The sequence below is a fragment of the Malurus melanocephalus genome, unplaced genomic scaffold (assembly GCF_030028575.1).
Source record: "Malurus melanocephalus ecotype Western Australia unplaced genomic scaffold, MMel_1.1 scaffold_97, whole genome shotgun sequence".
In the NCBI taxonomy this organism is placed as follows: Eukaryota; Metazoa; Chordata; class Aves; order Passeriformes; family Maluridae; genus Malurus; species Malurus melanocephalus.
Genome location: NW_026623329.1, coordinates 531,248 through 556,855, shown reverse-complemented (window position 1 = coordinate 556,855; position 25,608 = coordinate 531,248). Strand labels below are relative to the sequence as shown.

Sequence of the window (25,608 nt, the reverse complement as noted above, 5' to 3'; positions counted from 1 at the left end):
AAATCCTTGTCTGGAACTGAGTCATCMTGACAGCATTAATGATAGGGAATAAAGTCAGGGAAATAATGAGAAAATGCTTTTACTGTGTCATTTCAGGGAAAGGGCACAATGCAAATTAGGCCACTATTGCAGATAATTAGRGGTGAAGGAATGGATGTCTTTGATTAAAACTGAGAGCTAAAGCAGGATGGAGCTGCAGAACAATGCCTTGTTTTCCCTTGGAAAATCCCAAACCAAAGAAAAGATAAACACAGGCATCAGCGAGTTGAAAATTCTCTCTTCCAAGGGCAGCTTTGGACTCACTTATCAGAGACATTTTAAAATGCTCAGCATGTCAYGCCAGATAAGTGGAAAAAAATTATGGAATGGGTTGTTAACCATGATAGTTCCTTTTCCAGAAGATTCAGGAGCTGGACCAAAGACCAGGAACACCAAGAAAGCAGGAAAAACAACCCAAAGGACTCCAAGGCTGGAATACTTATAGGAATCTATCTTACAGAAATGGGTTCTCCAAGGTCTGAAAACCCCTTAAAGGGCAATTCCAGGTCCAAGTTCCTAAATTCTCTGCAGTTGTGTTGCTCCATCTACTCCAGCTGCCCCAGCCATTCCTGTCCTGCATCTCCTGAGTCCTGAGCCAGCCCCACACCTGTGGCACATGTGGAATTTCCTCTTCTTTGGTGGGATGAAGGGACAGGGCCGGGATTCAAAGCCCATTTCACGCAGTGTGGATCCTTCTCTTGATGTGTGTAAGGTTCTGGAGTGGAGGATAAATTTGTGGATCCCTTTCCTATCAATGCCAGGTTGGATGGGCCTGTGAGCARMCTRGKCTARTGGRAAGKGTCCCTTTRCAGGGGACAAGAATGATCTTTAATGTCCCTTCCATCCTGAACCATTCAAATAATTTTATGTTTCCTYCTCCTTATCTCCCCCAATTGCTCATGGCAGAGAATTCTTGCTGGGAAGAGTGGAAAAGACAAACTCCACATGGATGCAGAGAATCTCCGCTCCTGACCTAAATATTTGCTGCATGCAGGAAAAAAAAAAAAATGTTTTTTAGATCGCACTTTTTTAGATCCGTCTTCACCATCCTCACTCTGCTTCTGTCTCAGAGGCTCCATCACAGGTGTGGAAACCCCTCCTCTACGCCGCGTGCGTGGAAAGAGCTTTCCATTTGTTTGGCTGTTGAAGCCTCTTGAGGGTATTTTCCTTTTTTAAATTCCGGCTTTGTCTTTCCGTCTCCTCATCACTGGGTACCTGGGAGCCTCATTTCTCCCCGAGTTAATGGCAGGGGATGCTCCTTATGCAGATGCCGAGGAAGCGTCTCCGTAGCAACAGCAGCCATGGAAGCGCTGGGCTCTCATTTCACTCCCTGAGCCATTCCTGTCCCTTGCACTCTCAGCAGTGTCCTGCCTGAGGGACAACTTGGCTTCTGCATTTTTTCACACATCCCGGGGTACAGATGATTCCCTGAGYGAAGATCTGAGCTCGCCCCCACCAGAAATCTCTCCGCAAAATGTATCGGTTGAAAAAAAAACTCAGCTTCGGTGTTCAGAAAAAAAAAAGTTCCAACAAAGATATGGAAAAGGGAATATTGCCAGAGAACAAGTGCAGGTGGAAGGTGGGGAATTTTCTTCAGGGGTGGTCCTCTGCAGTGATGGAATTTTCTCAGTAAAATTCAGACWGAGAAAKGGAGAAGTTTATTCTCTGAAGTCCSAAAAGGGTGTAAGTTATGACAACAGASAGATTTAGTTGTAGGGTACAGAAAAATACTCTCCAAAATTGTGAATGATGATGTCAGATATTCCATCAGCAACCCCATGGCATCTGCTGTCTCTGGACAAGGACCTACTGAGGAGATACAGGAYGGGTCTGAGTGGAGTTGAGAGATTTATTAAATTTAAAGTAGGGCATTACTGGGTGYGAAATAAGAGTTATGAGTGGGAGGACAGATGAGACAAAAAAGGGTGTGCAGTGAGAAAGTCCTGGTGCAGAAAGTGTTCTTRATGAATTAATAACATCCACGTGAAGAAAATACTTTGGATCACAGGAACAACCCTAYTTAGAACATTGCCCCATGGACAATYTTATCAGTGGWCAGGGAAAAAGCCAAAATTMACCTYCTGGATCTGAAAGGGATAGTGTCASTCACAGGAAAGAGTGTGGGRATCTTTTAGACCAATTTTYACAACCCAATTTCCCATATTCTGAAACTTCCAGCACAGAAAARGCTTCTGCAAGCAGGAAGGGTCTGTCTTGCTCTCTCCAGCCATTGGTAAAAATGGGCTAAACTGAGAAAATGTGAGCTCTCCACCATTTGAAGATCTTTAAAAATAGTTTAAAACATTATCTGAGTTGCATTGTGCCATAAATAATGTTCTCATGAATGAGGGGGACAATATAATTTCCCCAAGGGAAATGAAGTTTCCCAGAATTCCCTCTTTGGTGCCTTTTGCCAGAACAAAACCTGCTGGAGCAAGTCCAGAGGAGGCCATGAAGRTGTTCTGAGGGATGGAGCCAGGCTGGGAGAGCTGGGGGTGTTCACCTGGAGAAGAGAAGGCTCCAGAGAGACCTCAGAGCCCCTTCCAGTGGCTAAAGGGGCTACAGGAGAGCTGGAGAAGGACGGGGGACAAGGGATGGAGTGACAGGACAACAGGGAATGGCTTCCCACTGCCAGAGGGCAGGGATAAATGGGATAGTGGGAAGAAATTCTTCCCTGGGAGGGTGGTGAGGCCCTGGCACAGGTTTCCCAGGTTCTCCATCCCTGGAAATGTCCCAGGCCAGGTTGGACAGGATTTTGAGCAGCCTCATCCAGTGGAAGGTGCCCCATGGCAAAAGGGTTGGAGCAAGATGGCCTTCAAGGCCCCTTCCAACCCCACTCCATGATTCCATGAAAATTTCTGGCACTTTCAGGCAGCAAATGGGTGGATGGCCGCTTCCCTTCCCCTGGCATGGAATGAGCCACAGGAAAATCCTCACCAGCAGGGGACAGGTTGTGACTCACATTTAAGGACCAAAGGSCAGCAGGATTCAGAAGTGACATGGCTCTCAGCACTTCCTGCGGGGACATTTATTAAACCCCTGCCCCAGGAGTGGCAGCTCCTGTGGATTTGCAGTCATTTTTTTTTGGCAGGGATTTAATGACTCTGTGAGGAGCAGCGCCAAGGTCCTCCTGGTTTGTCACCTCCACCTTCCCTGCATGGTCGTCAGGGCCACGTCATGCTGCTTTTTATATCCATCCAGCTCCTGAAGGCTGTCCCTTGACCCTTCCCTCGTTCCCTCTGTGCTCCCTTGGCACTTCACAGCCCTGCCCTCCACACATCCGCTGCTTGGGAGCTTTTTAATTTGAAGATTTGTCTCTGATCTTTCAACGCCGTGCACGGCCAAGCTCCATTTCAAATCCCAGGCTCTGCCACGGCAGGCACAGAGCAACCCCTGAACTTTTTTCCAGTGGCAAATTCACCCCTTTGGCTTCTCAGATCTTGAATATCTCACCAATTTCTCTTTCTGTCTCGCTCAAGAGCTGGAAACAAAAGAGAAAGGGAAACCACCCACCCACAAAGCAGCTCCAAGAGCTTTATTTCCTGGCTTGGCTCCTGGCAGGAATAGGAGCTGTGAGCAGGATGCTCTTCTGGGATGCTCAGGMTGAGRTGCTGGAGGGTTCTGAGATCAGTTRCCTAAYAGGAAAATTTGGGRCTGTGTTTCCAAGAAGTCAGGGCYGAATTCAGTCAGTATATAATASTTTTTGTATGCAAAAACTGCTTTATTATGTTCTGCCACAGATATTTGTGCTGCAGTGAGACCCCTGTCTGCTCCCAAAATATCTCCTCTGCTTGYACCTCCCTGTTCAAATCCATCCTGTGAGGCTGCAAATCCTCATTATATCCTGACATCCTCTATGGAGGGGATTCATCGGATTGGATTCATTTTTCACCTACATCAATAATTTAATCTTTCCTAATGTGACAGTAAATAAGGAAAACCAAAGGATTCRTTGACTGAGGCTGGAGGAGGGAGAAAGGAAGGAGAGGGAGCAACGACGTCAGAATCTGCAGTCCAAGGGAAATAAAACATTTTGTTATCTTTTCTTTTTATCTTTTCCGGAACTACAGTGGCAATAAAATCTCCWGCAAATGGGAACTGTGAGGATGGGAATCTATGCAGAAAACCTCTCCATAGGCACCGTCACCTCCGTCTGGTTTCCATAGAGATTTGGGTTCCTGCTTCCAGCAGAGAAAATCCTGATTGACATCTTGTACTTTCTGAGAGGTAAAGCCTCAGCAACAGAGGAACAAGCCCTGAATGTTTATTAAAGTCCTTTATGGCAGGGGCTGAACATTTCAGGGCTTCATTATTTTATTTATTTGGAAAATTAATCTTTATTGTTTTTTGGTGTTGTTTTTGCCCCCCAGCTTTTCTTATGTCGTGGGAAAGGTGCTGGATTGGAAGCTTTGGACTCTGTAATCACACCTGGATTTCAGCAACCAGGTAAAGCAGCAGACAAACGGCTGAGCAGGGAGGGAAAACAGAATTCCTTGATTTCTTCTGATAGTCAAAATCGCAAGGAAATCCAGATTAAGGGATGACTTCATGAGCTGTAGGGAGAATCTCCCACAAAAGCAGAAAAAGGTGGATGCCAAAAGCCACATCAGTGTGGAAAGGGGCAGAAAATCTGATTTTTTTTTCTGTGCCCTGAACACGTTGGGAAGTTTGGGATGAATTGGGTCCATTCAGTGRGACTTTTTCTTTCTTGGATGGCAAACAGAGCTGATGTTCAGGCTTTGGCATCCATGGGATGCTAGTTTTGGAAAACAGGCACTAAATAGAAAACAGGCACTCCAGGTCCTGGAGAGGCAGCTCTGCCTGAGCTCTCTGGGTCAAATGAACTCAAAATAACCTCACAAGGCAGAGTTGCCCTGTTTGTTTTCCTTTCTCCCAGGCTGTTTCACACTGCAGGATTTTAGCCAGCACAGCTCCACTCTTTTGCTAGAAGGGATGCCAGGCAGTGATTTCTGCTGATGCAGGTGACAAATATCCCATTTTTCCTGTAGTGATTCCATGAGAAATCAGCTGTACTGATATTCCCCAGTTTTTCCTCCTCTTGGGATCTTGATCAAGAAGGCAATATCAGGGATGTTGAAAGGGTTCAGCCTCTTTATCTAATCTGATAAATGTAAAAGAAATAGTAAAGTGAAGATAGTCAGGAAAAACGTAAGTTTACCATGATCTTGATAGATCCTATGTGACATATTCCAAAAAATGACMCTGAGCATCTGTTCCAAGATCATGTGGAAAAGGTGCAGAGGAAACAACATTTCCTGGATTTTCACAGCATTTCTCTGCCATTCCAGGTGCTTGGGCTGTACATACTTTGTGTGTAAAGCTGCACTAGTCTCTACTGAAGTGAGGTTTAATCTGAATTTCACTCGGAATAACTGTGAGGAAGGCAATATCCTAGTGCCAAGCAAAATCTGGGAATGTTTGAGTGGCCTTGTCCTGGACAAGCACCCCTGGATCAGTGAAGATAAAGACAAGGAGCCTACTCTCTCAGCATCACAGAATCATGGRATAGTTTGGGTTGGAAGGGACCTYCAAGATGATTTCATTCCAAAYYCTGCCATGGGCAGGGASACCTTCCACTAGACCAGGTTGCTCCAAGCCCCATCCAACCATTCTGTGGTTCCCAGTGATGCCTTAGGATTTTAGTTTCTCTATTTCCATGTATCTCTAATCCTGTGATTCTTTAGTGGATAACTCCAGGCTCCACAGACAGTGCTGAGCTCCTGCTCTCCCATTTGAGACCAAGTAATTCTTCTCCAGACCCCAAACTCAAGGACACCTCACTGTGCCAGGCCCCAAGAGATGGAAACAACAGAGACTTGGGGGAGCCAACTAGGAGTAAATGATTTAATTACCTGAGGAGGATTAACCCCTGATATGCAAACAGACAAAACTGATAAAGCATGAAAAACCCATGATCCATTGTCCATTTTGGGTGCAGCCCCTGGGTGGGCTGGGACTGCCCTAAATGTCCCTGAAGGCCCTGCAATAAATAGAACTGGTTTTTATTCTCTTGATTTTGTCTAGCCTCTGCTTTAGGCAGCTGGATTTAGGCATCACCAGGAAAGGTGCCACGGAGCAGAATGTTCTGGCAGCAAATTTTAGCAAAAATATGATCTCAGCCTGGATGTTTTTCCAGCAGTTTCTATGCAGATTTCCAGCCTTCTTTCAGCCCTGACATTTATGGTGGAAGAACTTAGGCCAGCCTAAACGCCTGGGTGTCCAAACTTAATGAGGATCAAAGGTGGCATTAATTCAGCCAATCTTAATTCATTCCCAGACATGCCTTCCTGATCAAGCTAAAGGGAAGTGAACCATGCTGCATTCAGGTCACCTTAATTCTGAAACAGATTGAAGATTTGGGTCTTAAAGTCTTCCAAGTAATTTCCCACACAGCCTTGCCTTGGTTTAATTTGGATTTGCTTTTCTGGAACTCTCTGTGTAAGGGAGTCCTCAGGGACAAAGATCTGTGGGAAATTATGAATTAGTGCCTCCTCTACTTGATTCCAAAAAGATTTAGGAACTTTAACTGATCAGGAGTTAAAAAAATGATGGTGATTGCTGAGGAAACTGAGCTTGGGAAGCACAAAGCAGTGATGGAGCTGCTTTCCTGGGAAACCCCACCCTGTCCTCTGCTTCCATCACCTGCAGCTCAGCCTTGTCTCTCATTTTCCACACCAGGAAATGATGTGGATGTGATGTYGGTGGGGTCTTACACAGAACAAAGATGTCTCCAGACAATTTTCCTTCCTACCTTCATCCTGCAGTGAATCCCTCTCTCCAACCTCTGCCTCATTTGGGAAATCCAGCACCTGGAAYGTCCACTGTGGCTCTAAGACCGTGAGGAATGCAGGATGTACCAAAGAGCTGTTGGCCTATCAGTTGCTGGAGGATCATGGAATTGTTTATGTAGAAACAGACCCCAAGGTCATTGAATCCAACTAGAACCCAGAACTGCTGAGGCCACCACTGGGGACACCTTACTGTGTCCTTCCATTGCCTAGAGGGGCTCCAAGAGAGCTGGAGAGGGACTTTGGACAAGCAGTAGGAGGCACAGGACAAATTGAATGGCTGTGAACTGCCAGACAGTAGATTTAGATGGGATATTGGGAGGAAACTCTTCCCTGGGAGGGTGGAGAGGCCCTGGCACAGRCTGCCCAGAGAAGCTGTGGCCACCCCATCCCTTGAAGTGTTCCAGACCAGGTTRGACAGGGCTTGGATAAATCTGGGATAGTGGAAGCTGTCCTTGCCCATGGCAGGGAGAGGAATGAGATGATCTAGGAGGTTCTTTCCAATTCAAACCATTCTTGGATTCTGTGATCAGCACAGACTTCCTCAAGTACTGCCCTGACACCASTGCCCAAACCTAAGGCAGATTTTAAGGCCATTTTTAAAGGTAAATACATTATTTCTGGCTTTTCCCCTGCTGTCAGAATTGTCAGTGAATTTGGGCCCTCAAATGAGTGCATTTGTACTTTTCAGAGTCTGTAACACAGCCTTTGTAACCCTAGTCACAAAGTGCGATTTTTCCTTGGCCTGTTGGGAAAAAAACTTTTTCCTGGGTCGAGGAAGGACAAAGTGAATTCCATTGACAGAGGGAATATTGTGAATTCCTGAAATTCCTGCAGCAGAGGACCACAGAGGGTGGAAAGCTTGCACCAAAGGAAATAGCTGAGTTTATGTAGTTGAATAATCAAATCAGGGGAGGGCAAAATAGGGCAAAGTGAGGTCAGATGAGAAACTCTCCTGGTAATTCAACAGATTAAAATGAAGCTGGAAAAGGACATTTCTTCTTGCACCAACTCAGCRCAGCCTCAGAGCCCCAAAACAGTAAATTCCATTCCTTTTTTGAGCTTTCTAACCTTTCTCTTACTTCTTTCTTTCTTTCTTTCTTTTGTTTATTTTTTTCCAAGTTGAAGTCACTTTTTAAGCAGTGCTTTTCAGAAAGGAGTCAAAAAGATCCATTTTGAAAATGTCAAGATTCTTTTTCTTTTGAAAAACACAAAACACTTTATGCCACCAAGTGGTTCTGTAAGATTTGGGACTAAATAAAATCTGATTTTCTAGCAGGGCTTGTATTTCAAATATTTCTGTAATATTGTCTGAGCATGTGTGGGAGCGATGGAAAAACTTAACAACTCCGTATCAGAAGCACAAAGGCTTTTAATGAGATTGGAAATTGATGTTTTTTCATGATACAAATTCAKAGGATCAGAAAAAGGTTTGGGTTGGAAGTCAAAAGATCATCCAGTTGGGTCGGAAGTCCTAAAAGATCATCCAGTTCCATCCCTGCCATGGGCACAGACACCTTCCACTATCCCAGGTTGTTCCAAGCCCCATCCAACCAGGCCTTGGACATTTTGAGGGATGGAGCAGCCACAGCTTTTCTGGGAAATCCATTCCAGGGCCTCCCCATGCTCCCAGGGCAGACTTTCTTCCCAATATCCCGTCTAAATCTAAATTCCTTCATMTTAAGGCYATTCCCCTTGTCCTATCACTCCAYGCCCTTGTAAAATTCCCACTGCAGCTCTCTTCTAGGCATTTAAATTAACGAGCTGAAAATTAATAAACATCCCAGAGGGAATGACTGAAAAACATGTTGACACACTGCAGGATCACTTTAACTTAACAGGATCCTAAAAATCCCTAAATATAGCCCAAGAAAATAATGAAAATTGTCTCATTTTCTGTCTGATTTTTAATAATCATCATAAACCGTGTCAGGAACTGAAATGGATATAAATGGCAACCTTTTAATTCCTAAAGATTGAAAACCAGATGTAAAAAACACAAAACCYGCCCCCAACTCCTCCTTGGTACAAATGAGTGTTGTGGGAACAGATCTGGGACAMTGTCCTGCTCTGTGACGGGAGTACCAAATCCATCGTTTGGAAGTGACAAGCAGAGCCATTAGAGCCCATTGTGTCAATAATGGAAATTTCACAGCCTCCCTTAATTACATGGGAAAAGGAGATCCAGGGGAGCAGTTGAGCTGTGCACACACACAACTGGAAAGTCAATAAATATGATTTGCATCAGTGAATGGTGCAATCTCTTTGATTAAGAAAGGAGATAGAAAATAAAAAAAAATCTTCCCTTTTTAAAAACAAGGGGAAAAATGAACAAAGYAGCCAGGCCTTGTGGAAGGTGGCTCTGCCCATGGAAGCGGGGTGGAACTGTGTAATCTTTAAGGTACCTTCCAACCCAAATCATTCTATGATTCTATAAAATTATTTATGGAACAGACTAAGCAGGTCTATCTTGACCCCTTCTTCAAGCTGTCCTGAATAAACAAATTAAAGGGCCCATCAGTCTAGTAACAACAAAAATAGAAGGAAAATTAAAATTATCAAGTGAAAATTATCAAATATTGATTTTTTTTTTCTCAGTTCTTAAGTGCTTGGCCTCAAATGCCTTCTCCCCCATTTATAGAATCATGGAATCATTTAGGTTGGAAAAAACCTTTGAGATGATCGAGTCCGACCATTCACCCAGCACTGCCAAGGCCACCGCTAAACCCTGTCCCCAAGTGCCACATCCATGAGGCTTTTCAACACTTCCAGGGATGGTGATTCCAGAATGTTCCAATGCCTGACCACCCTTCCAGTGAACAGTATTTTTCTAATATCTAAATCACTCCTGGTGCAGCCTGAGGCTGTTTTCTGTGTGAATATCTCTGCATTTTGGAGCTTGTCCCAGAAAACACAGGGCTGGTTCCCACTCTGATTTTAAAGGTGGGTTTCAATAGTTTGARGCAGTTAATCCATCCCTGGGCTACACCCATTCCAGGTCACTCCCTACTCCAAGAGCCAGGAACAGTAATAAAGCACCTTTTCRTTAATTAATGAGTCTAGGTCAAATGACTCTCAAGTGATTTTCACCTGGAGCTGTCAGAAAGTAAGGAAATAATTATAATTGSAGTCAAATCTATAAGACTCCGGGACAAAACTGGAAACCTTATGAGTTTACCTGGCACAGGCAGGCATTTTCCAGCCTCATCTTCCTTTCTCACCTCCCATGCTGTCCATGTCCCTCCAGACTGGCAACTTGGCCATCAGTCCTCAACCCTACCCTCTCACCTCCTCTTCTCTCAGATCTCCCTCACTGAAGTCACCCCTGATCTTGTATCCTGTGGGCATGGGCCGTGTGGGAATGGATGATGACAAGCACACATTTTTCCCTTTAGAGTGTTTTTCCTGATTTTAATTCCCACAGTGTACAGTGGAGTTCTGCCCCCCTCTGCTGGAAGAGCTCAGCACCTCCAGCTGAGCTCAGTACCCTCAAATTTCCTCAATTGGAAGGGACCCCAAAAGGATCATCAAATCCAGCTCCTGGCCCTGCACAGAACACCCCMAAAATCCCATCACGTGCCTGAAATAATTTGTCCAAACACTTCTTGGGCTCTGGCAGGGTTGGTGGAACTCTCCCTTTTTCGCTCTGCAAGGTTTGGGCTGTTTGTGGCCCTTTTGGCCATGTCCATAGACCATGAGAAGTCTAAACCTGCTCAGCTGTGGCTTCTCTAGATTGTCCCAGGACTGGATGTACCGTTTTCATTGGTCTGTCACCTCAAAGCTTTTTTTTCCACTTCTTTTCTGATGCTTTTAACAAAGGCAGATTTCAGTTGTGGAACCAAATTGCATTTTCAAAGTTTCATTSTCACTACTGCCAAGAGTTTGCAGTCAAAAAAGCTGCAAAGAGCTGGAGACACCAAGGTCAGCAGCGCTCCTTGAGGCATTTTAGCCATCAGATGTTTTCTGCCTTTCCRTCCTGAGCTCCAAAGGGATATCTGCGAGGTTTATTGGCATTTATTCCCTATTGTAAAAGGAATTAGTCCATTTGTTTCTCCAACCCTGAGTGCACATTGCTATTTGTATACCACCCTGAACCATTTTCCTTAATCATTGGAGAAAAACCAGAGACTGAGCAGGGAATGGGGCTAAATCCATCTAAGTGCAAAGCTTTTCTCAAAGAGGAAGGATTTGCAGAAGCAGAGACCTCAATCCTGGGGCYGAACATCACTGGGGCAGAAATTTGAGCCCAATCTATTGCAAAATAAACAATTCAGTTTAAGAAATTCTGAGCTCCTTTCCCTGCTCCTTTCCCTTTCCTGATAACCCTGGAATGTGTCAGAGGTAATGAACCCAAGGAATTGAGAATGCAGTAGATAACAAAGCCCCAGCTTCTGGGTCTCTGCTGAGTGCTGGTGCTTTTSTCACAAAGCCTCTTTGGTTGTCAAGTAGAGCTGTCTGAGGCTCAGTTTCTTTCCCCTGTACTGACCTGCCCCAGGTTTTCTGTGCTCGTTATTTCTCAAACGTGGGTAGGGATGTGATTGTCCCTGTTTCAATGGTCCTTCTCTGAGCTGTACCCTACAAGAGCCCTGCCCAACAATCCACAGTCCCACAAAGGGCCATTTCTCCCCCATGGACTACAATCTGACCCTGTTTTAGAGTCTGAACAACTCAGTGTGTTTCACTTTTATATCAATCACACACTTTTGCTGARAAGAACCATTTCCACAAGCCAGGTAACCCCAAAAAACACAGATTTTCAGAGGGCAGCAGATCCTTGAGTCGCCCATGACCCAAGGAAGAAAGACCAGAAAATGAGATGGGAAGCAAYTGAAGCAGATATTTCAAAGTTTTATTGTATAAATCTTAAAAAGSCTTTGCTACAATAGCAAACAGAGAGTAGCACTGCTCTACTGACAGGTTCTAGTGGCTTGGTGTGATCTTGTAACTCCAACATGACACGTGAGGAATAAAYTGCCTGATACAGTCAGGTCTAGGGYAGGTGATGTCGGCTTACAAAGACCTTTTGGCTTCAACCCCTACAACCTGCAGTGATTTGACGCGTTTGCCTTTTGTACAAGGTTGTTTGAATTAATAATATCTCTAGTAAAAATAAAAACTCTAAAGTAGTTTCGTCAGTAAATGTAAAATTGCCTAGGGAGGAAAAAAAATGCAGTGGTTGAAATCTGCTAAAGTTCCAGAGGTACAACACATCCACGCTTCTCATTCATGTGGCTCTGTGCCAGGAAAATAAACTACCAGTCCTTCCTGGAGAGGCTGGTAATAAAAACCAGGGTGCTACAAGTAAAGCTCCAATTTGCTGGGAGCAAMAACTGAAATCAAATCAGGCCAGGAGATTCAGTTCTGTACACTCCAAAAAGCCAGCTGAAAATGTAAAAACCTCAGGACCAAAYGACCAAGTAGCACAGACAGGCTAATTCCCTAAAAAGGCAGGAAAAATAAAACGCCTGTTGAGGCAGTCAAAGTCCCTTGGAAGAGACTGTGGAAATTAAGCACCTCAAAATCAAATTTAATCTAGACCTTAGGATGATGCCTGTGAATCTGCCTTTACATGGTTTTATGGAATTTTCCAGTCCTGGACATTTTGGCTGAGCATTGTTGGAATGTACCTGAAGTCTCACTGACTTAGTTCAAATGCAACAAAACACCACAGARTTTAAGTAACGTGGATTTTTCTGCTCAACACACGCACCCACTCCCCACACTGCCACACACACGCACACACACCCAGGACAGCTGGCTCTGGAAGAGAGAGGAACCAACTGGACCTCTTCAGCTGAGAGACGAACCAAAACTGTCTTGTCCAGCTCACTTGAGCTCTTTTTGGGCTCCCTGGGTCTGGATGGAAACAGTCACCCCAAAGCCAGCACAAGAACTCCAGTTCTTGCAGTAACTCTGGCCCATGCAGACCCAGCGAGCGCCTGCTGTCTCACAAAGCTCCTTGCTGGCGAGACAGCTGGCCCAGATGTGCAGGCTCCAACAGTTCAGACAAGCATCTGGACCACGGGATGCTTCTCCAAACTCCGGGAGCCCTTTGAGGTTTGGAACTGATACCCGCATGAAATGAAGCTACCCTCRGCTCAGGAGAGGTGAGTTACAGCACGGCCAGCAGGGAGGGTTCGTAGCCAAGGCAGGATCAGCCTCTTGGAAAAGTTAATCAGGAAAGTTTTGGTTCTTTTTTCCAGTGATGATCATTTTCTAGTGAAGATTTCTTTAGGTGAGTGAGTCCCAATGGCCCCAAATCGCAGAGGTGCRGAATCATCTCCACAGACAGTCAGGCAAGCCCAGCACCCCTGCTGTCTCCAAAGCCTGGACTTGGTTCTTCTGTTCTGGCCTCTCTTTCCATTCTCAGTGCTTTCTCCTGTGCTTGGAACACCTGGACCAGCTCAGGCTTTGCTTTGTCCCATTGGAAGCCTTTCATTCTGGCTCTCAGCACCTTGAATATGGCATTGCACTGCATGGGAGGCTCTTTGGTGCAAGATCTGCCTTCTGTTTTCCTGCAGCACTTGCTTCTCTCCTGGGAAAGCTCTTGGGCACAGAGAAGGAAACTCAGCAACAGCAGCAGGGATCTCTGGAAAAGAAAAAAAAAAAATGCACCAACTCTGATTAGATTTTTAAAGTGGAAAGAAAGTTCAGATTAAATTTAGCTGTGCCTGCAGCCTGGAGGACCCACTTGATGTCAGGGTCTGAGGGTTGGCCAGTGGTCCAGCCAAGGGAAAGCCACGATGTGCAGTCCCTGGGGCATCAATTACTGGGGCTGGTGCTTGGGATCTGACATCAAGAAGCTGAAATTCCACCCCTCTGGCGGTGCCAGGCTGCTGCAGCCAAGGGAGCTGAGGTTTCAAGACCAGCACTGGTATTTGCACCTTGGCTGTTCAATATCAGGGCRCTGGGGAGACTGAGAAAGGCCCACAAGATAATTTGGGATGTAATTACCTGTGCCAGACTTTCCTTCAGGTGGTGGATCTGGCAGATGGTGGCTGAGGGTCCTGAGAGCAGATCTGATGCTGAGGCCCCTGTTTTGCAGCTTTTTTTCTGTTTCTTTCCTTCCAAATGCTGAATGCTGCGAAGTGATTCCTTCTCAGAGGAGGATCTGAGTGAGTCACTGGAAGCAAGAGGAGATAAAGCTTGTAATGCATGGCCAGCTCATCCTCAGCAGTGACTCCCACTCCCCCATCACTCAGCCGGGGTCATTAGTGAGAAATGCTCCTTTCTCCGCTCACGGAGCTGTTGACAAATTGGGAACAAGTGAGAGCTCCCACTGCTCCTGAGATCAGCTCCCAGCAAGGATGCAGAGCAGACCTGCAGCTCATTTGGGATGTGCAGGGAGCTGGGATGTGCTGCTCACATGGGGACTCAAGCCCAGAGCATGAAGGACAAGGCACGTCCAGGGGCTGGGCTAATGAGGAAGTTTCCCATTCTTTTCCCGAATTGATCAGAAACTGAAGGATACTGCCCTCTGTGGAAACTTTCCGCACTCCCTGTTCTGCATTTCCCTTTGGCTGTCTCTGCCTTCCCCTTTCTCCCAACCCCAATCCTTCACATCCCATTTCAGATGAGTTTTTATCCCATTCCCTGACCAATTGAGCTCTGAGGAGTGAATGCCAGGGATCTGCCTTACCTTCAGCCTCTTGGAAGGATTCACAGCAAAGGTGCCACCAGTGCCACATGTCACCACTGTGGCAGTGCCAGGAGCATCCCAGGGTCACTCCTTCTGCTGCATCCCTGCTGTTAGGTCTGGTGCTGGATGCAGATGATGCCCAAGATGTGTCCAGCCTCAGGAAGCTTTGGAGAGCCAAATTTCAGGAATGTCTTTCATCTCCCAGTCCGATCATCAAACGCTGGCCAAAGGCGAGCACTGAGCATTTCCCRTCTCAACACGGAGAAAGTCACAAAGTCCAAGTCCATCTCCATCCGTGGCRAGATGTTGCAGGAAGTTCTCTGTGAGCACCAACCACTCTGTCCTCAGGTGCTTCAGGACAGCGGTGCCAGRCTTTCCAAGGGCATTTGGAGTCTGTCTGTGTGAGCAGGAATTCCTTGCTGTGATGCACAGGCTAAAACTGTGCTGGGGCACACAGATCCTCTCTTCAMTTCTTTTGGCTTTTACATGGCAAAAGCTCCTGTTGTCTCCACACATCAGCATGGACTCGATTTGCTGCTCTGGGGATATTTTGCTCTGGATTTAGGCTGTGTTTGTTTGTTTCATTCAAAGAATAAGGATTTATTTCCCTTCCCTCCCCCCACTCTCTCAAAAGCGCTCTGGTGTCTCCTCTCTCTACCTTGAAAACCCTCTCTTCTCTGAAAGGAAGGAGACGGCTCCTTCAATAAATGAGCTCAGAATTTAATTAGAAAATCTGTTTCCTGCTGAATGCACAGGATAATGTGCAGAGAAAGGAGGAAATTCGCCTCTGCACTGCAGTGGCCTTGAATTAGAGTGAGCAGAAACTAAGACAAGAAGTAAACCAGTAAGAGCCTCTTGAGAGGAAACACATTAAAGCAGGTATTACTAGGTGCARTGAAATGAAAACCACAGAAAATAATCCAGGTTCTTAAAGCTTTAGGTTCCTGCAGTAATAGGATTTTTTTTTTTTTCTTCTTAAAACAAACAAAAAAAAATTTTAAAAATTAATCCTTTGGAGCAAGTAAGAGCAGGAGATTGCCAAGTGAAAAGAAACCCAGAGGTTAATCAGAAACAGGCAAGGGTCAAAAGAAAGCTGTCCCCTCAGGACAGGGCCACCCCCTCAGAAGAGGGAGRAGAGAAGGAAAAAGAAGAGATCCAGATGGGTAGGAACCCTCCACCAACTGCTGCACTTGTGTGAAGTCCTTGAGAGCCGCYGGCGCCCAGCGGCTGCTCCACAAGTTGGGAATTGTCTCTGGTTTCTCATCAGGGAATTCTCATGGAATTGGTTGTTCCCCGCAGTGGTGCCAGCAGGGTCCCCAGCACCACGGCGTGGCATGGCTCAGGTGAGGTGGGCAGCCCCATCCTGAGGCGCCTCTCCCCCACCACCTCCCTCCCCCCACGAGCAAAGTCAACCCCTCTGCTCTGGGCTGTTGGACTGAGCACTCCTCAGCTCTCGTCTCAGCCAGAACCTCCCTCCAAGGAGAAGCTTCCTAAATAAGCCCCCTTCTCCCTTCCACATGACCCAGACCTCCCTCAGGGGAGCTCATATGACGGTGGTGGGGGGGCTGGGGGGCTCTGGTTGAGTCCCATTGCTCGGCGCGGGACTGGCAGTGGTTGAGGGGGGCACGGTCTCCACGGAGTCTCCTGGCTGAACCTCRGGGGTCCTCTGTGGGCTGGGCTCCTCAGAGTGCTCCATGGTGCCTTGGGCTTCTTTGCCCCTCTGGATCAGCTGCTCTAAGGTCTTGGGCAGGGGGTAGCTCAGGAAACGCTTCAGTTTGGGCTGGAGGGTTCCTACCACGTACTGGATAATCTCCTCCTCGTCTGCATCCACATAAAGGGTCTGGTACAGGTCTCTCTTGCGCCAGAGGAACTGATCCAGGGGCTCCCCCTCTTTCTGGGGCAGATCCAGCTCCCTTTTGATGGCATCCCTAGTCAGAGTTCCCTCGCTGTACTGCAGGAACTCCTTCTTGAACTCAACCCAGTTTTTCACGGAGTCCTGCTTGTACTCCCACCACTTTTTAGCTGGGCCGTTCATGTGGTTTTGGATCTGAGACAGCCAATACTCCTCTGTCCCACCCACCTGCTTTAAGTATTCCTCCAAGTGGCTCAAAAACTCCCKGGGATCCTCAAACACCTGGGTCTCCACGGGGGAGGCTGGAGCGTCCTCYGACACGGAGACCCACTGGTAGGAATCGTGGCCCTGGGGGATGCTGGGCACCTCCCCGGGAGGAGGGGTCAGGGCATACATCTGGCTCATGTCCAGGGCGTAATCATAAATCTCGCCCTCACCTGGCCTTATCTCCGGGCCKCCCACCCCGACAGACACCGTCTGCTTGCCCTGCTCCCCAGGGCAGTATTTGCCTCCCATGGACTCCAGGCGGTCAGCCCACTTTTCCAGGCGGAAAAAGACCTCCTTCCAAACATTCATCTCCCTCTTGACCCACCTCTCCAGGTGGGCAATGGTCTCCTGGCACCTGGCCAGGCAGGCCTTGATGGACTTTTTCCATCTCTGGTTTTCRGTTGGGACATGGTCCTCTAAGTTGTTCTCCAACTTCCCCACCGATTTCTGCAATCCCTTCAGCTCCCGCTCCACCTGCTTGGAGACCTCGGTCAGGAGGTGCCGGTGGGTCCTCCGGACRTGCTCCAACATTTCTGCCCTGCACTTCCCTATCTGCAAGATCACATTGGGCTTGTTGGCCACTCCACGGTGCCCCTGGAAGGAGTGGATGCCCGCGCTGGTGACATTATCCAGCTGCATGGCTCCGACCGTGCGAGCGGCAAACACGGAAAAAACTGGGTAATAACTGGGTTATAAAGCCCTGGCACTAGAGCTGGAGCCCGAAAACCCCCACCACAACACTTCCTGAAAGACACACAGAGACTTCTAAACCCCCCTCCAAGGACTTTTGGACACAAACACAACCCAATCAGATATCACCRCAGAGCGAGCTTGCCGGTCCACGTGGATCCCAGAGAGAGTTGTAGGCAAATTTCTCCCGGTGCCCAACTGGAAACGCCGGTCTCACGTGCTCAGGGGTGTCCCAGAGAGAACCAGGATCCTCCAGGAACAAGGAGAGGAGTTGGATAAGATGTCCAGCCCTGCCGAGAATCTCAAAGTCCCCGCCGGAGGAAATCCCACGGAGATGCACAAAGAAGCTGGAAGCTGCAGCAAAAATCCGGGTGATTTGTCCTCTGGCAAACTTGGTGAGTGAAAAACCGCTTTCGCTGGAGATGCGAAGAGCTGCTTCTCTTCCCTGTCTGAACTGCCACTAGTCCAGGCTCCTCCATCTACTTATACTCCACGCAGCTCAACATGTGGGTGGTGCCCAGCCTCCTCTCGCACTCTCAGCGCGGCTCTCATTGGAGGAAAAGCGAGGCCGGTGTCTGTGGCAACCCAGATTTTGGCAGCCTCCCCTCGCTCGCCACCCCCTCGCTCACGCCCCCAGACTCGACGCGAGAAGCACTTGAAAGGTGCTGGAGACAGTTGGAGAGATGGATGAGTAATCGCACCTTCCGCCTCTCGGAGCGCAGGAAAAACACTTATTCCTTCCACAACTCTTTACTCAGCAAGGTCATCGCTAACAGGCGTCCCCTGGCAGGGCTCGGGGATGAATTYGGTGTGTCACACCGAGACAGACACCCACGGGGCCCCCCGCACGCACCCCCGCACGCCGTGAGCTCACTGCTCATGCAAATGCCTGGGAATGGCAGTAAATCAGCAGGGGAAAGGCAAAAAAAAAAAAAAAAAAAAAAAAAAAAAAAAAAAAAAAAAAAAAAAAAAAAAAAAAAAAAAAAAAAAAAAAAAAAAAAAGGAGAGGAGAGAAAGGAACAGCAAAGGGGAGGGGGGAAAGCAGAGGGGGAAATGCTCAAAGGAGCCACTTCAGCACAAATCAGAGCGCTCTGGACTTTCTCATGCTTTGGGAGGTGGGGGTCATCCCCKTGGCTTAATCGCACCAGACCGACCCCTATCTTGGGAATATCGGGTGAGGGAGGGGGGACGACATCCTGGTTTTTTACACCGAATTAAATCCGCCCATCAAAAGCCTGTTCTGTACTTAGCTTTGAATCAGATGCTTAATCAGTGAGCCAACCCACCAGCGCAGATGAAGCTACATTTGTTCTTCTCTCTTGACAAGGCAGGAAAAGCCAACCATAAAAGGAGTCTCCGGGTCTTACATAAACCGGAGATAAAGGATTCCCTAATCCGAGAGAGTTTCCCCGCCGGAACACCCTCAGAGAGGTCCTGAGGACATCTGGGCCTTCTCATCCCTTCCCAGTGCCAGTGGCCAGAGGCAGCGGGATGCTGAATCATTGGGATAATTTGAAAAGGGGGTTTGAGCCTGTTGGCAGCAGGGTGGTGCTTGGGGGGGTGTCCTGGCTCTGCCTGGGATGGGGGGCAGTGTGCCAGGGAGGCTTAGGACGGGTCCTCATTCCCAAAGCTCCTGGCTGGGTGTTCCCTAGTGGGAATTCAGCCATCCCAGAGGAACAAAAAGAGGAGGAGGCGGGGGGGTCTTTCAGCAAATTCCTGCTGTAACGAGGTCTCACTGAGCCCAGGAATTYGGGTAAAGCAGAATCATAAACTGTTGGTTAAGTTAAAGGGCATGAGGGGCAGGGATCAGGATTCCCCTTTTTTCCTCCCAATATCCATGTGGTGCAGGAAGGCACCTGTCTGGTTCATGGGGTACAAGAGGGCTATTTAGGGGTTATCTTAGGGAACAAGAGGGTTATTTAGGGCAGCAGCAGCTGACCTGAAAGGGCTGCATTGTTTGGTTGACAGTGTGGGGAAGGGGACAAACCCCTGAGGGTGTAACACAGAATCCCCAGTTCAGCAGCCCCTCCTCGTGCCAATTCTTCCCCCATGACTTCTTCGCTTACTTCTCCTCTTTCACCCAGCTTTCTTAAGCACAAGGTTTTGGGGCAACCGTTTGTGTTTAGAAAAAGTCAAATGTCCATCACCTGAGGGGTTAGGACAGATCTGGAGCCTTTTACGCTGAGGTTTCAGCCCCACAGAGAATCTGCCTCAGACCTGCTCTGCCAGTAAGAGATTACATGGATTTGGGGAGACTCTGCAATCTTTGTTACCTCTGGATTGGTGCAAAGATATTCCCCACAGAGATTTTCATCCAGGAACCCCAGAAATGACCCACAGGATGGGGACAATACAATACAGGTGAGATGACCTGAATTCAACCTCTYCTTGTCCCATCAAATGCCAGAGTTTGGAATAAAATGGCGCCTAAAACTGCTCCAATGAATGAGCCCCTTTTAGGTTCCTCTTTCCTCCTCCCTTCCTTTTCAGCTGGGGAGGAATTCTGGATGTGAATGGCCTCATTTGACTCTTGGCTCTTGTCGCAGGATCTGGGGAGTATTACGGAGGAAAGGGACTCAGGAGGTTTCTAGCTCAACCTCCTACTCCAAGCTGAGTCAGCTGCTGGGTCAGCTGAGATGGTTTCAGATACTGAAAACCCCAAGAACAGGAATTGCTCAGAGGGAAAACCTTTTTTCCTTGTACCCAAACTGAGTGTTCTGTTGGAATTTGGACCCAATGCCTCTTGTGCTCTCACCAGCCACTTCAAAGAAGGTCCTGGTTCTATCTCCTTGATAACCTACCCACAGATACAGGACACAGCTGTTAGMTCTCCTAACACTCTCCAGACTGGACAAGGCCTAATCCCACACCAGGCACCAGCTCTGACCATCCCAATGGCCTTAACTCACTCCCTGTGATCAGTGACTTATCCTAAGAGGCCTAAACCTGGTTGCAGCAGCTAAATATGATCTGAAATGCTCTGGCTAGAGAGGGAGATTATCACTTCTATGATCTCCTGGCTGTATTTATGCTCTCACAATCCAGGATAATTATTTTGCTGCCAGGACACGCTGCTGGCTCATCCTCAGCTTGCAGAGCATTCCCAGGTCCGGTTCTCCTGACCACTTGCTGCCAAGGTGTCTTCCTTCCCAGAAATTCCAGAATTAGCCCTTGCTGAATGTCACCACGTTTATCTCAGCCCTCCCCTCCAGCTTTTCCAGGTCTCTGGGTTAATCTCATTCAGCCTCTTTTCACAGAGCTCTCCCCCTAATCACTCTCCTCCTAAATCTGTGGAGGTGGTGGGGGAAGTGGGAGAAGCGAGGACGAATGGGGGTTTTCCTTCTGGACCCGCTGGAGAGCGAGTYGCTGATTAAGACATGTGTGATAAGCATTTTCTTTGTATTTCTAATTAAAGCGAGGTGCGTGGGAAGAGGAGGAGGGGAGAGGGGAGCCGGAAGCCAAGGGAGGAGGGAGATGTGGAAYGAGGTGATGGAGAGAGGCAATTTGAGGCAGACAGGCAATTTCCAGGCACAGAGAGACAGACAGGCACGGAAGGACAAGATCTGTGGATTGGGCCAGGATTGGGAGGAGGCTTTCATAGCCACAGCAGCTTGATCCCAGGGTTTCACAAAGAAGCAGCCAGAATTCTGTTGAAATTTGCTGTCAGGGCTCAGGAGAGCTGGCAATGATGCAGGCAGAGGAGACAGCAGGGAGTGAAGCCCTCTGGGTGACCACAGGAGATCCAAGAGGAGCAGAAAAGAAAGTGGGAAGTGAGGATGAGGATGAGCAGTGAGCAGTTTGCTCCAAAAGAGTTCAGCAGAAGCAAGGGAAGGAGAGAAAATAGTAAAAAAAGTCACATCTCATAGCTCAGCAGGGATGGTGTTAACGTGGGTTGTCTCCCTAGAGCTTCCTGTGGAGTTTTAAAGCAACTGTAGGTTAGGATACAATCCAAAAAAAAATTTAAAAAGAGAGAGAAAGGAAAAAGCCAACAGACTAATTAAAGGCAGCAAAAGGAGAGTGTGACAGTGAACAGCAACTGAGTTTTCCCCTGAAGGGAGTGGGACCAGAACAAAGGGACATTGAGTCGAAGCAGCACTGGCACCTTCCCCAGGGCTGTCACTGTTTGCTGAGGACACGATGCACCCAGATCCTGGTGACACTCACCCCTTGGCACCTGCTCAGGCTGTGGGCTCTCACTGCAACTCGCCTTAGAGCGAAAGTGTGGGGGTTTGGGGTTCTTTTTTTGGGTTGGCAGGCCTTTAGCACCTCATCTGGCCAAGTGCTCTGCTCAGAGGTGCCTTATGGCAAGACACTGAGAGCAGCCTGAGCTGTGAGCCTGACAAACTCGGTGGGTGAGTGAGAAGGGGGAGATCCCGAGGAAAACTTGGGAAAGTTTCTGGCACAGCTGACTTTGTGCTGCTTTTCCGTGGCATATRCTCTGAAGAGTTCTGGTGGGTGCTGAAGTGCCCTCCTGTGCTGCCAAGATCCCGCCTCGGTTATGCTCGGAGATGTGCATTGTGTTCCTCCTCAGAATCACCATCTGGAGGACCCTGCCTTTCACCCAGGACTCTTTGAAGAGCCTAAAATTAGAAGCCTGAAGGCTTTGTGGGCAATTCATCCCGTGTTATTGCAGGAACTAATATTTCCTAGTGGYGAACAAGGGATTTTCTGCATTATCCTAAATTCCCTGTGCTAGAATTTTCCCCATCTCTCCCATAATTGCTTCCTCTTTCTAGAAGAAAAAAGAAGAAAATAAAAAAAACCACATTTGCCCCCCCCACTTCTGCCTCCACATTTTTTTAATCCCTATCGATTCTCCCATTGCTCTTTCGTAGCAAAACCCTCAGAAGGCAACAAAATTAAGACTAAACCAAGGTGTCGGGGTTTTAAATTCGCGAGGAACAACAGAAGGGAAAAGAAATAACACATTTAATTTGCGCCATACGTCTCTATTCATCCGTCTCCAGCCCCTGGAACACTTTATTGCACCGGAGCTGGCACTCACAACGCKGAGTTTCGCATTCAAAACACGGCTCACACGTCAGCGGCGCTTTTGTTCGCGGCCACCCATCGTCCCCCAGGTCTGGGGACCGCACGTCACTCACTGGGGAAACTGAGGGCATCCCGCTATCGATATTACCCCATAATGATGGTTGTTATCARCGCCACTCCTCCTGGCAGCAGAGTTCTCTCCCGTATTCCTTTTCATCTGGAAAGCCCTACTTTGAGGGGAAGACAAAGTGCTTTGTTTTTTCCCCCCACCGACTAAAAATATCTCCCCCGCGTGTTTTGTAATCCTCTCCTCTCCTTATTTAATGAGTTGTTTGTTATTTCGGTTCCCTCGCTGGGCAGRGGAAATGTTAATGAGCCTCTCCTTGTGCTGCTTTTTGCCTCCTCGAGCCTGCCCGAGGCTAAAGCAAGCAAGTCAAAGGAGGGATCAGCATTTTTCACACTCTGGTGTTGGCTGTTATGACCCCCGTGAGGTCAACACAAATAGAGAGACATCTCCGAGTGAACTTTGTTTYCCTCCCCTGCACAGCCCTGACGAGCTGGAAAAACATATTTTGTTGCCGTGTCAAAGGGCCCGGTTTACAGCTGGTTTGTGACATTTCTTCTGCCAYGTTTCACAGCTGAGTTTGGCCCACTTCGGGCCTCACACTTGACTCCTCGCCCACCTGCCCCGCTTCAGGGTGTCCCTCTAAGTGTTCTAGTGAAAGTTTCTGATTTTAATGTTTTGTTTTTTTGTTTTTTCTTTTTTTTACTCCTCCTCAGCAGCAAACGCTGCAGATCACAGGTCTGCTAAAAAAAGGGAAAGCGGCGGGGTGGCTGTGAAGAGCAGACCTGCTTCCTCCACTGGTGTGGCTTTGCTGAGAGGGTCCCACCAGGCCAGGGGAGCTTTGCTCCTCATCATCTGCCAGGATGGAGATCTGTGGATCATTAATGGSCCACGGAGCCTCTCCCCTCCTCCCCTGCATCCCATTTCAGTCTGGGTTTCCCACTGACACCCCCAMGGCTGTGTGAGAGGAGTGGTGGAGCACTGGGACATCACAGCCACRCAGGGAAAACGGGACCTTGTCCTTGCTGGTGGCATCAATTCCTGCACTTGATGATGATTCCCGTGGTGAGCCAAGGGAAGCTGAGCAGCCACAGGTTTTTGGCAGTACCAGCTACTCATATGAGGAGGAGAGAGGAGCTCAGGCTGCTCCAGACCTTTCCTGCTTCTGCTTATCCTGCACTTCCCGTGGATGAATCCATGTCAAACCTCTCTTTCAATTTTCTCAGCACCTACATTGACTTTTTCTCCTGGATTAGAGCACATGGGAAGGACTTTTGGGGTGGTGGGGGCCTCGTTTTCCATCAGTGAAGTCAGGCTGGCTCRGGGGAAGATTTCCAAGCTGCAGATTCTCTGCTGTGAGTTGTGGGGAAGATAGAAAATGGGATTGTCCTGTGGTCATAAAAGAATATCCTGCCTTGTGGTGGTGAACAGCTGGAGCCAATTCCATGGACAATCCACCACAGCCCCTTTTCCCCAAAAAATTCCAGAGTCCTGCCTCTCCTGTGAGTGGCAACAGCCCTGTTCCCGTGAGGGCTATGCCAGAGAAATTAAGGAATGCTCAGGGAAGGTTTTCCACGTGATGCTGTGGGTATACTCCAAGGTATCATCCAAACATTTTCCTCTCTGCCTGAACCATGGATCAGTTACTGAATGGATTTATGGTTTTTCTCTCCTCAGGAACATGTAACCCCTCATCCCCTAAATAGTTTATTTTCCCTCATTCAGGCTGAAATTCCAAAGCATTTCCACTGTTTAGAATTTGTCCACGGGGGTGCCTTTGGACAGCACCTCAGCCAGGTTTAAAGCCTAATTGGGCACGAGGGTTTCAACCCAGGTCTTCTCAGTGCTGGGACATTCCTAWCAGTGAAGGAAAAACCCAAATGCTTTATTAGAATCCTTTTGTGGAGTTTTTGTGGGCATGGTTTTCTCTCTCTAGGCAGGAATGTGTGTCTGGCTCTCTGCCCTGGGCACCACTAAGGCATTCCAAAGGACACCAAGGGGACACAGAGCCTTTCCATGATCCCAGCAGGACACGAGGCTGCTGTTCCCAGCCCARTCTGTGTCTCCAGAGCTCTGTCAGTTCTCAGCTCCCTGCTCTCAYCACCGTGAAGACACAAACTAGGCCACTGCTTACCTATTTTCAGCAGTTCTATCACCAAGTTGTGACTCAATTTACCTTCTTTTCYACCTTTCCCTTTCGCTCCTCCCTCTTCGAAGCAATTTCCTTTATTTTTGTCCCCACCAAGCATTGTTGTTAACAAAGGATTTCCTCTAAGCATCCTTGCTAATCTGGCCTATCCACGGGGAGGCACAGCTGGAGCCAGGGCAGGAATTGTGTCCCCTTGTCCCAAGAAAACAACAGAGCAGCTGCCTCATGTAGTAAAGGGGCTCCTTCACCAGCAGGGGTGATGTGAGGTCACTTCTGGGAATAAAGGGAGCCTCATTCAGCACATCCTCATCCCAGCCCAATTCTACCAGCACTCCCATTTCCTTTATTTAAGTATCTGTAAATGAGAGCTGGATAATTAGAGCCGGCAGGGAAGCTCGGGGAAAACAGAAGAACGTGAGAAACAAGCAACAGACTATGCTAATTTCTTCTTTCCAAATCTAAGAGGCCCCAAACGTCACTAAAAGCCTTATTGGAGCAGCGTTAGGAGGAGCTGGGGAGCGAGTTGCTCTGGAAAGGTTTTCAGGACCTTTTCTTCCCCCAAAAACTCATCACAGCTCCCTGGAACATCACTTCCCCCTGCAACTGCTTGGTGATATTGAGCTGGAGGTCACAGCATCCTGAAAAAGTTTGGGTTAGAAGGGACMTTTGAGGGGCATCAAGGTCCATCTGCTTTTCCAAACCCCATCCAATSTGGCTTTGAACACTTCCAGAGACAGGATATCCACAGGATTAGAAGCACAAAACTGGGACAGGAGTGATCCTGACACCAATTTTTCCCTTGCAAGTGTCGTCCCCCCATGATCACAGGAATTTATTCCATCTCCCTCCCCCTCAGGTTGAATTTATTCCATCTCCCTTCTYCTCAGGTTGTGTCTCAAGAGGGCTGGTCCTATCTGGAAAAAAATCTCTGCTGACATAGGAATTTTTGTCCCCATGGATTTGTTTTCCATCTTAGCAAGACCAAAAGTGGGGGGCTGAGGGATAATAAAAGAAAACAAGGGGAAGAAAGGAAAAAAAAAATAAAGAGAGAAAGAAAAATGTAAAAAATTGAGGGAATTAAAAGGAAAAAAAAAGGAGAAAGGAAAA

The 25,608-nt window shown here is 47.8% G+C and overlaps 1 protein-coding gene across 1 annotated transcript; it reads right to left on the bottom strand.

The window, feature by feature from the left end:
* Positions 1-13,285: 13,285 nt before the first annotated feature.
* Positions 13,286-17,767, bottom strand: ARC (activity regulated cytoskeleton associated protein). Its single transcript, XM_057368783.1, has 3 exons — positions 14,488-17,767; positions 13,803-13,971; positions 13,286-13,437 (listed from the first exon to the last, which is right to left on the bottom strand). Exon 1 carries the CDS (start codon positions 17,243-17,245, stop codon positions 16,031-16,033), a length of 1,215 nt encoding a protein of 404 aa, XP_057224766.1. The 5' UTR covers positions 17,246-17,767; the 3' UTR covers positions 13,286-13,437; positions 13,803-13,971; positions 14,488-16,030.
* Between the last annotated feature and the right edge of the window lie 7,841 nt (positions 17,768-25,608).